The 16,566-nt window shown below is 41.0% G+C and overlaps 1 protein-coding gene across 1 annotated transcript in view; it reads right to left on the bottom strand.

The window, feature by feature from the left end:
• The window catches only part of prex1 (phosphatidylinositol-3,4,5-trisphosphate-dependent Rac exchange factor 1), a 103,888-nt gene that overhangs the window by 42,675 nt on the left and 44,647 nt on the right, over positions 1-16,566 (bottom strand). Inside the window, exons 9-13 of the mRNA XM_069659859.1 lie at positions 16,154-16,303; positions 10,425-10,572; positions 5,885-5,985; positions 3,550-3,653; positions 2,448-2,497 (exon numbers count right to left, since the gene is read on the bottom strand). Of these exons, the coding sequence (XP_069515960.1) occupies positions 2,448-2,497; positions 3,550-3,653; positions 5,885-5,985; positions 10,425-10,572; positions 16,154-16,303 (553 nt within the window). The remainder of the gene's footprint in view (positions 1-2,447; positions 2,498-3,549; positions 3,654-5,884; positions 5,986-10,424; positions 10,573-16,153; positions 16,304-16,566) is intronic.

The raw sequence follows: 16,566 nt of genomic DNA on the forward strand, positions 1-16,566 counted from the left end.
CTTACTTGCTGTCATGAAACCGGCAGATGCTCAGTCACTCAACAATAAAAATGTTGCCACGGTTTATGAGCGTATATGATTCACGAAATTCAATGCATCCATCATTCATAAATCATAACGAGTGGTTGCTACATACAATGCCAATTTAGTGATGGATTAAAAAGGCCAGGGCCACATTACATAATATCTGGCAGGCCTGCAGAGAGCTTTGCTTTGTATGTTAATAGGATTTGTCCACGGACCAAAAGCTCTTTGTTTGCACCGATGGCAACCCCGGCACTTCAATCAGCGGGTGACTGATGGAGGGAGAGATAGAGGGATGAAGGGGAGGGGCTATGGCGGATAGAGAACGTGTGTGTGTGTGTGTGTGTGTCAGAGGGAGAGGATGTGTGTTTCCTGTGCTTCTGTTCTGACTCTTGGAACTTCACATGGAAAACATTTGTAAGATCATTCTTCCACCTCACAGGACTACTTTCAGTTTCAGGGTTACAATTTAGATTTCTTTAAGTCTTCGTTCAGGGTCTTAGTTAGAATGATAATGACTAAGTTTAAGTTAAGGACTAATTTGCCACACACACTGCAGCCATTATACTCTGACATTACGGTGGGAAGCTCAAATACTATTTTAATGTTTGCCTGTAAGATCCAGAAGGACATCAGGTCATATTTCAAGGTAATCAAGGAGCTCTTGTAACTTTTTAAAAATAAAATTCAATGCTTTTAAGACCTCAACAAATATAATTTAAGACCCCAAAAACATTGAATTTCTTTGATAGCAAAGATCATTTTTTGAGTCCTACTTTGGAAAACAAAATGTAACTTTTCCTTTTTTTTGTTCAGTGCTGAGAACAGTGCCAGTTCAACCTTTTTCAAACCATTCACAAATCAGAGAACAGTTAAAGCTTATTATTACACTTTTTTAGAAGATTTACCTCTAAAGATTAGAGAGGCTGCTTTCGGCAGTTGTAAACGTTTCCATGTACACAGTAATATCTGCCGCTAATTTCGTGGGACAGCAAAAAAAGTTATAAGCTTGCAAAGTCACAGAGACATAACGTAAAAAGACTTAGATGGCTATATAATATTCGTTACAGTAATGTTAGGAGACTGTGTGACAAATTTCCCATCAGCCTTAAGCACACCAACTGCAAATTTAGAGTAAATTTAAGACAATTTATGACCAATTTCCTTGATTTTAATCTAAGACCTTTAAAGACATCTTAATCAGCCATGGAAACGCTGTAATCAAAACATTTAGTAGCCCATTCGATAGTGTGAGACGACAGCTGTAAGTATCAAATGTGTTGTTTAACCAAATTATCCCTGTCCATTGTCTTTTTAGTTGCTGATCAATCAAGAAGTGGTGAAACTATATTTCATTGTCAGATTCCCAACATTTAAAGGGGGGGTATTATGCTCATATCAAGCTTCATATTTCACTCTGTGATTCCTGTGGAGTAGCTCAGCATAATTTACAGTTAAAAAAACCTCATCTTTCTCACACTCAGTCAGCTCTGCCCCTTTAAGAAACCTCGCCCCTACAAGCCCCTTTCCTTCTGATTTGCCGGCTCTCTGAAGCCTGCTGAGAAAAAAAACTGTGTGAAACCTGCCGTTCACAGCAGCCTGCAGACTGAGCTGAGAAGCCTGGGAATTACTCCAACATACTTTTACCTACAGATTTGAAACTTCACCCACGTTTGGTCTGGATATCCAACATTGTAACGTTATGTCTTAAAATGTGAAACAGCAAAATACCCCCTCTTTAAAAGAAATGGAAACCTGGAAAACATCAATAAAACATTATGAAAGCATTTCTGCACCCCATCCTGAGCGTGACGTCAGGATGAATTTAGGATTGCAGTTGTATAAAAACCTAAATAGGGTCTTATATTCAGGAGGTGGTGTGTGTTTATGTGTGTTTAAATACTGGAAACTGTGATAGTTATTTTACAGAGTATGTGTCCTGTGTATGTAAGCAAGGAAGTGAGGAAGCGTGTGTGTTTACAAGAGGAGGAGGAATAAAAAAGTGATTGATGGGGTTAAAATGCTGCAGTCATCATCTGTACTCCCACTTAATCCATGTTAAATGTTAATGTAACATAAATTCAGCTAAACCACAACACTGCAAAGAATGCTCGTAATATGTTGCTCTCCTTGATCCTTTAAAAGCTACCTTTTATAAACTTCACTTAATGAAAACCTGGCATCCTCAACCTGACCTGAAATCTTGAACACATAAACCTTCAGCAGCTCGAGCCCAACAGGGAGTCCAAGCTGGAGAGGAAAGGTTGTCATTCCTGGCAGTGTAACTGTAAGTACACTCATTACAGAAAGAGTGACGTGGGCCAAAGTGAAGCCCTCATAAATATGCATACATGCACCTGGAAAGGGGAAACATTAGCATTTTGTAAGGGGGAGAGGAAGGGGGGGGAAGGGCAGGTACTTACTTGATGACAGGCGTGTGGAGGCTGTGGAGGCGGCAGTACAGCCTGACGCCCTGAAAGAGAAGAAAAGCGGAGCGGCTGAGTCATACGGCGTACACACCTTGGGTAAACAAGTACAAGCATGGCCTCAGGACAAGATTTTTAACTGTTGACTGTGAAGGAGTTCCTCAGGCTATCGTTTTGGGAGAGACATTTCAAAGCCATTATCTCTAAATGGGTCTGAGAACAGATGCAAACCAACACAAACAACCTTTATGTCCTTGTTCTTTCAAAATAAGTGTCTGACTGAGTTTGCTCCTGGAGGGATTAATGCCTCTGGAGATTATATTTGAACATTTGAAGAAATTGTTAGACATAAGTGAGCCAGACAAGAAATTGAAATGTTGAACAGATTTTTGATGTACTTTGAAAGGCTGATGCAAGTTGTTTTTTCAAGGTCAATAATATGAAGTCATATTTTGATGCATCGCTGAAATGAAAATAGCAGAAATTCGATAAAAATGAAAAAGAAATACCAATGGTGGCACACACAATGTTTTATTGGACATCATTTATTTTCTTTTGTCATTAAGATTTATGAAATGTTCCTCAATCTGATTTGTAAAATGATTAATGTGACTCAATATGAGATGCATACCGGATCTTTTAAAACTTAGTTTGTGCAGGGTTTCTGAATATTCTTTCTTTCTAATATTTTTTAGCTTAAAGACCCCCTCCAGTGAACATCAAGTGTTTAACCTTGTAAACATCTCCATGTGATGTTTTTCATGAGCTACAAGACATATCAGGGACAACATCAGCAGTCGTCTCCATGGCTGGGCCTGTCTGCTTTTAAACTGCAGTGTACCAAGGACAGGCTGAACAACACGTTTTCAGATTGGCAGGTTTGAGACGTCACAAACAAAAGGAGCCAATCCCGTTAATGGACGGGGTGACGCTATGCATATCATTATGTGCAACCTATTGCAACCACTTCGGCGATGAGCGAGCCAGCTGTAACCGTCATCACAATTTTTGCAGACTCACTACTGACTACTAGCGTTACTACTCTCTTCTTTTCCATCTATCAAACACCAATAAGGACATGGAGAAGAAGCACACTCACCTTAGACATGATGTCCTCCATCTCACTGCGGGTCTTGTAGGTGCCATCGTCGTAGCGGAATCGGTACAACACCTGCTCGTTCTTGAACTGGTGCTTGTCTGACACTGAAACATTGGCAGAAACAGAAACATGTCACCTGATCTGTACTCCTGTTTGAATACTGAGTGATCAAGCTGTGATGATGCCCCTTTTCCTCAAAACTTGACTGTCCGGATTTATGTAAGACTGATTTAAGCATTTATATCTAAGTCTATGATGTCCACAAAAAATGACAGTGCTCTGAGATATCTCTGTAGTATATGTAGTTTACATCATTAATGAACTCCCTAAAGCCTTTCTGTTTGTTCCACAGTTTCGGCTCAAGACTTGAGGTTACTGCACCCTAATAAGTTATGATTAGGACGCCTTTACCCTGAAACAGCCTGTCAGAGGATGTAAGGCTTGCAAGATCGGTTTCATCTTTAAATCCCTTCTAAAAGCACCGCTTTCATAAACAGGCTTTTATGTTAATCTCCCTTTTCACTACAGCTCGAGAGTTTGGGGTCATTGAAGAGTTTTTTTTTATTTCCAGCCTCTTTCTTTTATTACCCTTACTCTGAATCTCATGTATTTATAGTTCTCATCTGCTCTTAATCTGATGTGGTTTTAGCTGTATCTACCTACGTCATACACCCATTATTTCCACGTTCTGTGTTTTTCTTGTGGTATTGTGGCAATTTGATTTTAATGCATGGAGAGCTCATTGTAGACATTCTTTTTTCAAGAAGGGACATTCTTTAGCAGATTATTTTTCTCCAAATTTGCAGTTGTGGCGCACCAAAGATGAATCAAAAGAGCTCAGTACTTAGCCATGAATGACATATGGTTCAGTCAATATGATTTCTTACTTTACCCATACAGATGCATTAGAAATGACTCAATATGTTTTGTCCCATTGGAAGCATAAAACATGCAGGTTTCATAATGTTTGCACAATAGCTTTTTGTGTTTTCTGTCACTAACTGGATGTTTTGGGGGGAAACCCTGCAGTTGTAAAACCCAGTGTGTGTGTTGAGTGAGGCCTGAGATTTAAATAGTTGACATAGCAGACAGCAGCCAATTCCCATAAAATCTCTCGACTCACATTAATAAACACCCAAAAACACGTTCTTATGTATAAAGAATCCAACAAACAGTCAAATGACTAATACATACACAAACAGATGTCTGTTGGAGAAGCAAACAGTGATATGTGCCAAACGGAGGCAGTTGGGTTTCACCACAACAAGCTGGCATGGGCTCAAACAAGCTGCTGGTTTTTCTCCGTCTAGACTTAAAATGCTCTCATAAAATAAAAAGGCACCACACAATCAGCCATTGTAAACTGGCAAATGTGGAATTTAAAGTATGTGAATTGATAGCTGAATCATTACGGGAGCAGAGGGTAAATTGCAAACATTCAAGTATGATTAATGTCTACATTTATGTAAAATAAAATGTATGTGGTTGACTGTCTTACTTTTTATGTCTTTTCATAAAATCAGCAGGAGTGGATTGACAGCTTTGTTTCACCACTCTGTCACATCGCTTCCATACGTCTGATTTATTTTCTAACTGGTGTCATCTACACTTTGCCTGCAGGGCTCAAAGCCTCTCTAGTTTTCCTTGCTGTACCACAGAGCCCTGCATGTCATCACTGTATATCTCTGTGGTCGTGGACTTCTGGCAGGGAGGAGTTCAGGGGACTTTCCACAGGTTTTAAGGAATGTGAACATTGCACTCTGCGAATTTTCCTGACAGATTGGTGTGTATAAATCATGACAGTGTTTTTTTACTTTGTACACGAACCCCTTCAGCAACACTCTGGACAACTGTGTTCATGCATTATTTATACGTATTTGTGTATGTGTGTGTGTGTCATTTCTGTATGCATTATTCAGGTGAGTGGACCTGTGAATGTCACACTCAGGACAAATTGTGGAAGGGGAAATGATGCGAGACATTTCCAGGATCATTATTACCAGACAACAGAACATGGTGGTTTCTCCCATAAATGGTGCTCCCCAAATGGAAGTGGGGATAATTCATAACAAGAATGAGTCATTCAATTATAGGTGGATAATGTGAATCAGAGACAAAGAGAGACAGAAAAACAAACCAAAAACCAGCGGATGAGATGACTAAACAAGTTAAAAACAGACTTAAAAACATGACAAGAGGAGCTGTAAAGAGCATCAAGACGTCAGCAAATCTAGAAAGGATTAGGAAATGACAGAGGTTTAACAAACAGAGAGAACCAGACACAGAATGTGGGAATTAGAGTCAGGGAGAACTAAAGGATTTAGTTGTGTCTCACCATGGTGAATGATGCCATTCTCCAGCAACGCTTGTCCCAGGTTGACTCCCTCGTCAGGTTTGCTGATCTCTCCGCTCTCTATCAGCCATGACACAAACTCACTGAGAACACAAGACAGAGAGGCACATGATCAGGCCGGGTTTCTTAAAGTGGTGGCATTCACTTTATGTTTTCACTGTGTCACATGTCCATGGTATGATAATTTAGTTTTCATGCCGTGGTATACCATATAAAACTTTAACCATAGATCCTTGCTGTGTGTTTTCCATGGAATTTTAGAAATCACCTTGTAGATGCATAGTGTTGCTGCAACCCTGCCCCTACGTTCTTTTTTTGGACTTCTGTCAACAAAGTTGGCATTAAAAATGACTTAACAGACATTTATTTAGATGAAAATCTTTGAGATTATTACTTGAGCAAACTGTCTAAAACAGCTTTAACAACTAAGATTTATGAGAGTGCAGGTGATGACTAAGTAATGGACTTTCTTAGTATATAAAAAGCACTGTAACATGTTGTTGACCATAATTACTAAAGGTTTCATAAGCAGCCATTGCTTGATTGTTTGTGCTGCATATTAGAGGTAGATGTTGTGCAAACAGCGTTTACTAGTGTCCTGCAAGCAGAGCCTATCACTTTCAGTCCCATGTGACACAACCAGTGTTGTACACGCACTCTGAAGCTGAGCTGGCCTTCATGTTCAACACTGAGACCCCTGTGCAATGCAACATGTTGACACTGTGCAATGCTCCTTGAGTAATCCTGTCTGTCAGAATGACATTTAAAATGGTGACAGTGGTTTAATGAACTACTTTGACCACAGGCACAGAGCAGAAGTTTCACAGAGTTTCTGCTTGTAAGTTAATCCTTCTCTCTGAGCGCTGAACAAATGTTTGAGGGAGAAAATTACACTCTCTCCTTCTTCATCATTATCTGGGGACGTGATTCCACTCAGCAGCATGAAACACAAACAGGGAATTGGAGAGAGCTAGTGTGTGTGTGTGTGTGTGTGTGTGTGTGTGTGTGTGTGTGTACGTGCATGTGTGTCTGTTTTCTGAGATTTAACATTCCAACATGGGAATAATTTGAAGCTTCTGTGTGAGAAATCTGTGCAGATTTTGTTTCAGGCAGTCAGGAGAAGGATGTGAATGAGTGTATATGTGATCGCTTAGCATGCAAACATGTCAAGCATGTTTGTGTGTCTGTGTTTATAAAGTCAAACAGGCATCATGTGATTTCTGTTTGATCAAGCAGAACTGTGGACATCTTAAGCCACCTGCCACCCGTCATTTTCTTCTTCCTGGATTTCAAAAAATGAATATTTTATCATAATTTAAGAGTTTTTTCTTGTGGCAAGCGAGGTGTGTAATAAATGTGTGTGTGTGTGTGTGTGTGTGTGTGTGTGTGTGTGTGTGTGTGTGTGTGTGTGTGTGTGTGGCTGGTGGCTGTTCATTGACATTGACAGGGGACTGAAGTGAATGTGATGAGTGTGTCTTTGAGAGTATGTGCGTGTGTGGATGTTACGTAACAGTCAGTTTAATTTAGGACCCAGATCTGTTATGGAAATTAATATGGTGTGCAGGAATAGTGTGTGGGTTGGTGTGTGTGTGTGTGTGTGTGTGAGTGTGTGTGTGTGTGTGTGTGTGTGCATGTGTGTGTGTGCGTGTGTGTGTGAGTGATTAAAAGAGAGTAAAAAATTTACACTGACAGAGACAGAGAGAGCAAGCCTCAACACACAGTAAGAAGTGAGGTTGATGGATTTGTGGAAAGATCTGCTGGTTATTGGTTACTCATTAAATAATTGAGCTACTACTCTTTATAGTATACTATTTTTATGGAAAGTATGCAAGGAATCTACATACTTAACTTTTTTTTTACTGATGGAAAATGATGCAATATGGATACATTAAAGAGTATCAACAGAAATAACCTCGTACCAAGTATTATCACAAATGATACCTGCATTCAAACCTTTTCTGTGATCAGATATAGAAGTATTAGTTTGTTTTTACTTGCTGCCAATCACCACAAGTGTTATTTTATTTAACGCAAAGTGTGATTGGCCCACTTCAGCCGCAGCTACAACCCATACAGTGTGTTCTGTGTTGAGTTAGACTGAGCATAAGGTATTTAACAGCTTTGGCAGTGCTGTGAGTGCAGTGAGATGCTGCCAAGAAATTCAATAGTATGGCTATACTAAGAGCCTTTGGCATCTGATAAGAATGAAGTAGAAAGAAAGGGCATCCATCCATCTATACCTCTTACCCTGTTTAGGGTTGTCGGGGGGCCGGAGCCTATCCCAGCTTACATTGGGCGAGAGGCGGGGTACACCCTGGACTGATTACCAGTCAATCACAGGGCTGACAGGGCGAGACAGACAAACTTTCACACTCCCATTTACACCAATGGGCAATTTTTAGAGTCAGCAATGAACCTAATCTCGAATCCCATATGCTATAGTTGCTGCTATAGTCTGATGGCGATATCGCCTCTGGGGACAAGTGAACATGCCAGGCGTTTAGCCAGCGGTTAGCTCTACACAACTTCCATTCAAGACATCCTTTTCGCATTGTTAACAGAAAAATACATATTTTTTCTTCATATTTTTTTCTTAAATTAACCGGTCTTACCTTTGCCAAAATTTATGGTGCATTATGCAATACTAGTTGGACTACAAGCGGAGTACAAGCAGAAATCAGAACACTTGCTATCCCTAAAATCCACGTCCCTGCCTACAGATTCCACATTTCTATGTGAATAGAGATCACCAATTAACCTAACGAGTCTTTGGACTGTCGGAGGAAGCTGGAGTACCCAGAGGGAACCCACACATGCACGGGGAGAACATGCAAACTCCACACAGAAAAGTCTCCTACGTCTGAATCAGGATTCGAACCAGGAACCTTCTAGCTGTGAGGTGACAGCGCTAACGACTGCACACTGTGCATCTTTCAGTGGCAGTCTCACCTAAATGTATCTAAATGTTCTCCAGCTCTATTTCTTTCTTTTGTGCAAGTATGTATCCTGACTTTTATACTGTGCGTAATTTCACATTTACACTGTGTAAACACTACATGCTCAAAACCAGCTCAGAATAAATGCGTTGTATGGAACTGAGGCACAGCTAATGATCAGAAGACACATTAAAAACCAGAAATGGAGCAGGAGGATTGTCTCAACAGTCAGTCATACATACAGATGATGCCGGGAAAGTATTGGCACAAAAATGTAGCCAGAAGAAAAGGATGTTAATGCCGACCATATTCCAATGTGGACAGCAGACAGATGACGGAATAATGCTATCAAGACAACCGGGTGCTATCAAACCGGCAGTCGGCATCTCCGTTTAATGCGATAAGCACTCAAACTGCGCCTGCTGCTAATTTCATCAGAGAGGCAAATGCAGAGCTAATGCAGGTTGCTCTCATCGGCAGGAAGTGATAAAGTGAGGAAATGTGAGAGATGGTAGAAAGTGGAAACAGAGTGAGAGAAAGAGGCAGACATAGACCACGAAGATGTGTCAAAGGAGGAAGTGAAAAGGGACTGTCAGAGGAGGGAAACATCCATGTTGGGAAAGACTTGAATTTTAAGCAAGCTCGACTCTGAACTCTGACTTACAAGTGGAAGGGGCAAGGCCAAACATTGCTTCCCTGATGAAAAAACTAATGAGATACTTAATACAGTATGCTCAGACAGGAGAGAGGAGGCTGAATGCTGACACACAGTATGGCTGAATATTCCTGGAAGGCTGCAGGATCCAGAGCGCCTAATGAGGTAGATTTGACAGGAAGAGAAAAACACCCAGGAGAGGACTTCATGTGTTGCCACCAAGGTGGAACATGTCTCCCAGAAACACCACTACAATTTAAAACTCGTCATTAAATTCTCTTCTTTGCAGTGAATACAGTGTTATCGTCCACTACATTTACTTCTTTTAAAAACTTCAGACAGAGGATGCATTTAATGATTTGTGATATACAGAGAGGCAGGCATTAATGCTCGCTCCCAGGTTTCTCTTTAAAAGGCAAGGGCCATCGTGGTCCTGCTTAGTTTTATTTTTCATCTCCCCAAGATGGTGCAAGAAAGAATTTTAATTGCTGCAAAGGATCTCTGGTGTGTATGCAGAGCAACTGAGGGAAGCTTAAGCAAGTCCCACATTGTCTATTCATTACATTGAAACATCCAGGGGACAGAGAGGGGACTGGCTTGTAGCAGAGCCTCAGTTAAAGGTCCTTCGCTAATGAAAGTCTGGGTGTGAGAGGGAGGCTCGATGATACGAGTGTGTGGGGAGAAACCCGGGCCTTTCTGTGACCCGTTGGAAGAGGCTGTGAGGGGGGCTCATTACCGACAAGAGTATGTGGGGATAAAACAGTTTAGGCACTTTGCCAGGACTTGGAGGGACTGGATGGCAGCTCTTTTGAAAACCCGCTGATCTTACATAACAGCTATTTGTAAAGATCCCCTTGTGAACAGCACAGCATTGCAGTCACATTCTTGGAAGCTGAAGAACTCAGGCTCTTAGGAAGCAAAAGAAACTCACTTTCCCATGAAGCATTTGGGCACGATGCTGAGCTTCCGGCGTCTATCCTTAATGAGGTGCCGACTCTTGCTCATCATCATGTGGTAGAGCTTCTCCCCCTTCTCTGCAATCATCATGTAGGCATCCCGCTCCATTCCCAGTTTGAGACCTAGAACACAAAAGAGAGAAACAAGCCCGAGTGGGTTTGTCACCATTAACATCAATGCTCGACTTGGTTTTGCCAAGTAGGACATGTTCCTGGATCAGTATCCCACACTGCAATCCTGGAACAACATTACAACCAACCATTCACAGCCCTCTGAACTCCTCATTATCCTGCTGCTGGACTTCTATCAAAATGTATGTGTGCTTCGCTGAGCTCTCAAAAAGAAGTTAGTTATATTGGACAAGTCTTTAACCGCATGTCATTAAATCATCAATATTTAATCTTTTGAGGCGAATGCCTCCCTAGAACCAAAGTAATATGACTGCAACGACTGCAACGTTAAAGACGTACCTTGCTAAGTAGGTAAGCTATGCTCACAAGTAGGGGTGGGACAAAATATCTATACGGCATCTATATCATGCACTATATTTAAATTCATCATCTTGTGCAATGGAAGTTCTGACTACGTAATAACTGTCAATATTACCGTCAATTTAACTGCCACCATGACTGTCTGCCTACTCTTGTAGATAACTATTGTAGTATTGTTTTCCTTTTAGGCACTGTCTCTTTTGTATTAACCCATACACTTAATATGCTATATTCTCACTTCTATTTGAATTGTTTTTTGTATTTCTCTAATTTTGTACTGTGTTTTTGGAGCTACCTGGCACTATGATTTCCTTCAGGATTAATAAAGTTCTATCTTATTTTCTCCTCACCGTGGCGCTCTTACATGAATGAAAGTAATGTGAATGAAAATTAATTGGCCAAAGAAGAAGTTAATAAGATATCATGATATATCATTATATGATTGTCTTGCAATACATCAATTATCATGATATTATTTTTTGTGTGGGCCACATATCGTGTATCGTATCGTGAGAACCCTAATTCTGTTTTTGTCTGTATTTATAATCATTAATGTGAAACATACAAATTGTATATTTCTCTTTGAAAGGTCCATTAAAAACTATTTCTTACTAAGTATAAGACTGTAAAGATTAAATATTGATGACTTAGTGATATGACATTGAACATTTTGTTCTATTTTACTTCAATTTTGAAAATTTAGTAAAGAACTAAAACATTTCAAAAGAGGCACAGGAGTAGAACAAGGATGACATTAGAGGGTTGTGATTTATTGATTGTTATGTTGGTCCAGGACTGCGTTGTTGCATGTTGGTCCAGGAACATGTCCTGGAAATATCCTGTGTGCTTTTATAAACTACCATCAATGTCACAAGAGATAAAAAGAAGCGTTTCTTCTAACAGTAGAGGATGTGAGAGTGAAAACAAATGAACAAACAAAATCTCAGCCAAACACTGAAAGTGCCAAGGAAAAGAAAAATACAGCAGACACATTACAGGATGTAAATTTTAACTTTCTTTTCACAGCCATTCACACATATCAGAGCCAAAAGGCAAAGTCTGTCATGGTGTTGTTAGAGGAGACAAGCAGGCCTTTGCTGGACGGCCCGGTTGTGTTCTGGTATTGTGCAGAGGGAGTGAAGCAAGAACAGAGCATGGCGACGGAGGTCTGCTTCAACCTTCTGAAACAAACCCAGATGTTAATCTCTTCTGGAGTTAAGTTGTTTTCAGGAGTTCAGGAGGGCAGTCTGATCTTGATCTTGTTTCTGTGTTGGTTTGTTCACTATTATTCTTGTATTGTAACGCAGAACATGTGAGGGTCCTTTGTAAGGCCTGCCACCCCAGTGAAACCTCTCTGCGAGTACACTGTTTGAGCTGCTTAACCTCATCAAGGGGTTTTGATGAACTTCTGAACCATACTGTGAGACTTTGTGACTCGGGCAGCTCAACTCTGCTGCACTGTGACTCCCTAAGCTGCTTAACTCCAATGAGAGAGCTGCTGAACTCAGCTAGAAAAGTATTCTTCTATACACGTCCCGATAAACAACAAAGAAGAAGTATTTGTGACACCTGAAAACAGGTCTAACTAAAGAGCTTCATCACTTCAACCACCTTGCTTTCTCTTAAGGCCTGGACACAGAAGCTGAATACTGGCTGTCTTTGGCCTGTTGGGCCTGAGAGCCTTGCTGACTTGCTTCTCAGCCAAGGATCTGAAATATGACAAGAATATACTGGTGAATCGTCTAAAAATTCTTCAGGTCTGCAGTCTACATTTCAAACTTGATGATTTTGAACGAGACATGACATCAGAGGTGGCCGTCCTAGATTGAGGAAGTGTAGTTTAGCAACTTCCTGGCCTCCGCTAGACTACATAACTGGCATTTTCCAGGGCCCATTGGAGAAACAGATAGCTTCCTCCAAAAGCACAAACATAATGGCATTAGCTCCCCATAATAGCATGATAGGTCTAAGGTTGAAAATCGGCGAACTGGCCCTTTAAGGCCCAGACACAGTCATTTACTGTTGGGCCTGAGAGCCTTGCTAACTTGTTGCTCAGCCAAGTGGATCCATGAATTCATCATTAGATGCCATTTGTATTTATGTTTTTGACTTGAAGATTGTAAGTTTGACAAATGCAAACCGCTGACTGATTTCCTCTCATTTTTGCATGCTTGCAGTCACCTGATATTTGCCTTAGCCTTTGCAGTGACTTCATCTGCAACTTTGGAAGGAATGTGCAGCATCAGACTGCATTTGACTGGTTATTCTGGGGTTCTCTGAGGTGTACTTAGAATACCAGGGTCCTTGGAGATCATTTTTGGCCATTTACACGCAGATATCCGATCAGTGATGATGGTTAATGTAGTCATTTGAAGCATCAAAGTCCTAACTGAGTTATCCTGCTAATGGAGCTGTGCTGGCAGTGCCTACATGCACAAGGATGCATTGGGCACAAGCAGCTGCAGCCCCTGCCTCACTTTGCTATATTTTATTGGCTATATTTTATGGCTTGAATGTTGGAAGCGAACATAGGCTAAAAATCTGAGTCAGCCAAAACACTGTTAAATAATTCCTTGTCCAAAAAATTCTCTGCACTGGAAAGCATCTTGTTTGCAATACAGGCGGTGGCAGAAAGTAGAAATCCATGCTGATATAGCGTACAGGTCATTTTGCCAACAAGTACTTCAAACGACATAGATTTTGCAGCCATAAAAATCTCTAATATTTTCTGGCTTTCTGTTTTTTTCAGTAAAAACTATGCACATTTTAAGCTACACTATGCAATATTTGGCATTTAAAGGTAAAGTTGACTGGCAACTATGGGGCCCGGAAGTCTGACCATCTAATAGCGACTGACGGGACGAGACAAACGATGTATAAAGTTACTCGGTTAACTCTTGTATCCAGCTTTCCCATTTAGTCTTTGGGCTCTGCACTGGCAGCGTGTGATGGAGGTGGGGTAAAATTACATTTGACAGCAGCTGGAGTCGACTTAAACAATGAGTGTCATTGAACAACAGACGGGGGCCCGTCCAGAGCGGAGGCCCCCTCAGCTTCTGCTCCAGCTGTCAGAGTTTGTCTTGTGCTACTCCTCGTCTAATACCCTATCGCATTATCTGACCCACGCATTTTCCCTACACTTCCGTGAAAACAGTGATAATACGAAACACCTCCAGCTGGCGGTTGTTGAACAAAGCAAGTCTTTTGAGAGGGTTCAGGAGGGCCACATGTCTGACACATGGAAGGACCACAGCAATACATGGAAAAGGTCACATTAAACAAGGCGTGTCGGGGAAAGCAGCAATGCATGAAGGAGCAAAAGTGAGAAAAATGTTGCTTTATTAGATTTATTGTGGTAAAACTTTATCATTTAGATGTCTAGACTGTAGTAAAAAGGTTGTGAGAAAGCTAAGGAGAGCAGAGAGCACTGCAGAGTGGGTAATAGAAAGGGAAAGCGTAGGGAAATTGGGCACTGTGACTGATCTGGCATCTGTTAGCCTCAGGTCGATTTCCGCTGGGTTGAAATTTAACACCACAAGCTGCAGCACGCTCCTCCGTACGTATTTGTACTCTGAAACCCTTTCATCACAGGATCAGATGACGTCAAACTCTGTTGCGTGATGCTTGTTTAAAGTAAAATTAGGAAGACTAATGCAGAAAAATGCAAATGTTTGTGTTGTATTAAGCTAACATGCACGTGCAGCCAAACCTTTCTGTTATTTCCAGCCAAATCATGCTAATCAGCCATTAGCTTTAGGGGTCCCATTTGGATTTATAAGCCATCAGTGCTATCAGGTGACCTGTTGTGTACCACCCCCGATCTGTTTAAAGCTTTTCACACTGTCTAATGCACACAACATAGCAAAGACAGATGGCTGGTGCTGAACAGGTGGGAACACATTTTAAGGCAAAAGAGGGAAGTCAAAGGATGATGGGAAAACAGTTTAAGGAACAAAAGGAATATCAGTTTACATTACTGATCTCATATCAGCGGAGGGGCTTCTGTGTAGGGCTTTTTTACCTTGTGCATTTCCCTTGGTGAGACTAAATACACTTTCAATACCAATATGAATTCTTACATGGCTGCAGAACAGCTGAAATGGATACAACTCTGCCTTTAAGTCTGAGCAAGAAACAAAGACTTGTATTTCAGTTAAAACAGAACCACATTGATTAAAGCGTTGTGACTTCGACACGTGAATGCATGCCTTTATAAAACAATCGACCAAGACGCTGTTTTTAGCACATCCGTTGTTTGTGAATGAGTCACTTCTCACCAAAGGCTTTGATTAGTCAAACAGCACCGCTGCATTGATTTATCTGAATGTGAAGAACAGATTGTTGCAGCAGCCTCTGCCTGGTGAACAGGTCAACCAGGCAGACCTTAAACGTCACAACACCTAAGCCTGTATTTATGAAACAAAGGCAGGCAGCTTGTTCAAGGTGGGACATAACCAAAGGACACAAACACTGTATTCAGGTCAGAAGCACATCCACGGTCATTGCTGGGTGCAGGCTGAGTGAGGCTACCTTGATAGTTTGTGAACCGAAGGTGACACCAACATGTAGGGCAACTTACAACAACAGGTGCAACAGCAAAAAAAAGCCTCACAACTTCATCTACAAGTCAGATCAGGAATGCAGAGGCCGAAACTGGAAACCATTAAAACTTGTCTCCAAGGACAGAAATATCGAGGTCTGTATCCGAGTCTGTGTTTCATAAGTCAAATTGGGTTTGTCTGCTCAATATGAGCTCCATAAACTCGCTCCTATTTTTTCAGTTTAGCGCTGAATCAAAATTCCTTTATTGGCTTATTTGAGTTCCATGTTTTACCTCTATGAAGCACGTTTATCAAGCAGCAGGAGGAGGAGGCCCCTCTATACACTCAGATATCCTCACTCAGCCCTGCTATAAAACCTATCCTTTTGTGTTGATACTGTTTTAATGAGGTGTGGATATATTTTGTGATTACTTTGGTGAATGTTGTTTGTGGTGCTGTTGAGCTGTATGTATAATAAAATGAAGAGTATTCCACCCACCTGTAGGTTCACTTGCTAAACATGATTTGTGTTGCCATGTCTTCAAAGCAAGATTACAAAACCACACACATTTTCCAAGAAGGGAATAAAAAGGCTCATTTCTGGTTTGGCGCTGTCACTCCGATGAACCACATGTGCCACAAAAATGCCTTTTTGAAAAAGTGTTACTCACTCTCTCTCTGCTCCCGTTCCCTCAAGATGGCGTCCAGCCACTTCTGCTTGTCCTCTGCGGTTCTGGCCATGCAGACAAACCACTTGTTCTTAGCAGTGTTGTGGATCTTCCAGCCGTTAGTGACTGTGTAGTTGTTGCTGTGATAGTCGGCTGCAAGGGAAACAAAAAAATGATTGAATGATAGGGTTTGTTATACAGTAAGGTGGTTTAAGGATTTACTTAAAACAAATCATCCAATTAAAATAAAATTCAACACTGCAAATTAGCTGTCTGCTCCGCTGTATTATGTTGAGCTTGTTTGTCTTTCTCCTTTGGTTCCCACAGGAACATACACACTGACCTCAGTGGTAAGTAAAGGAAGTAATGAGTATAATCAAATTACACTTTAATAAGTTAACATTAAAGTTATCTCT

The sequence above is a fragment of the Semicossyphus pulcher genome, unplaced genomic scaffold, assembly GCF_022749685.1.
Source record: "Semicossyphus pulcher isolate SPU_LCO1_2020_fin unplaced genomic scaffold, fSemPul1.0.p SCAF_13, whole genome shotgun sequence".
Classification (NCBI taxonomy): domain Eukaryota; kingdom Metazoa; phylum Chordata; class Actinopteri; order Labriformes; family Labridae; genus Semicossyphus; species Semicossyphus pulcher.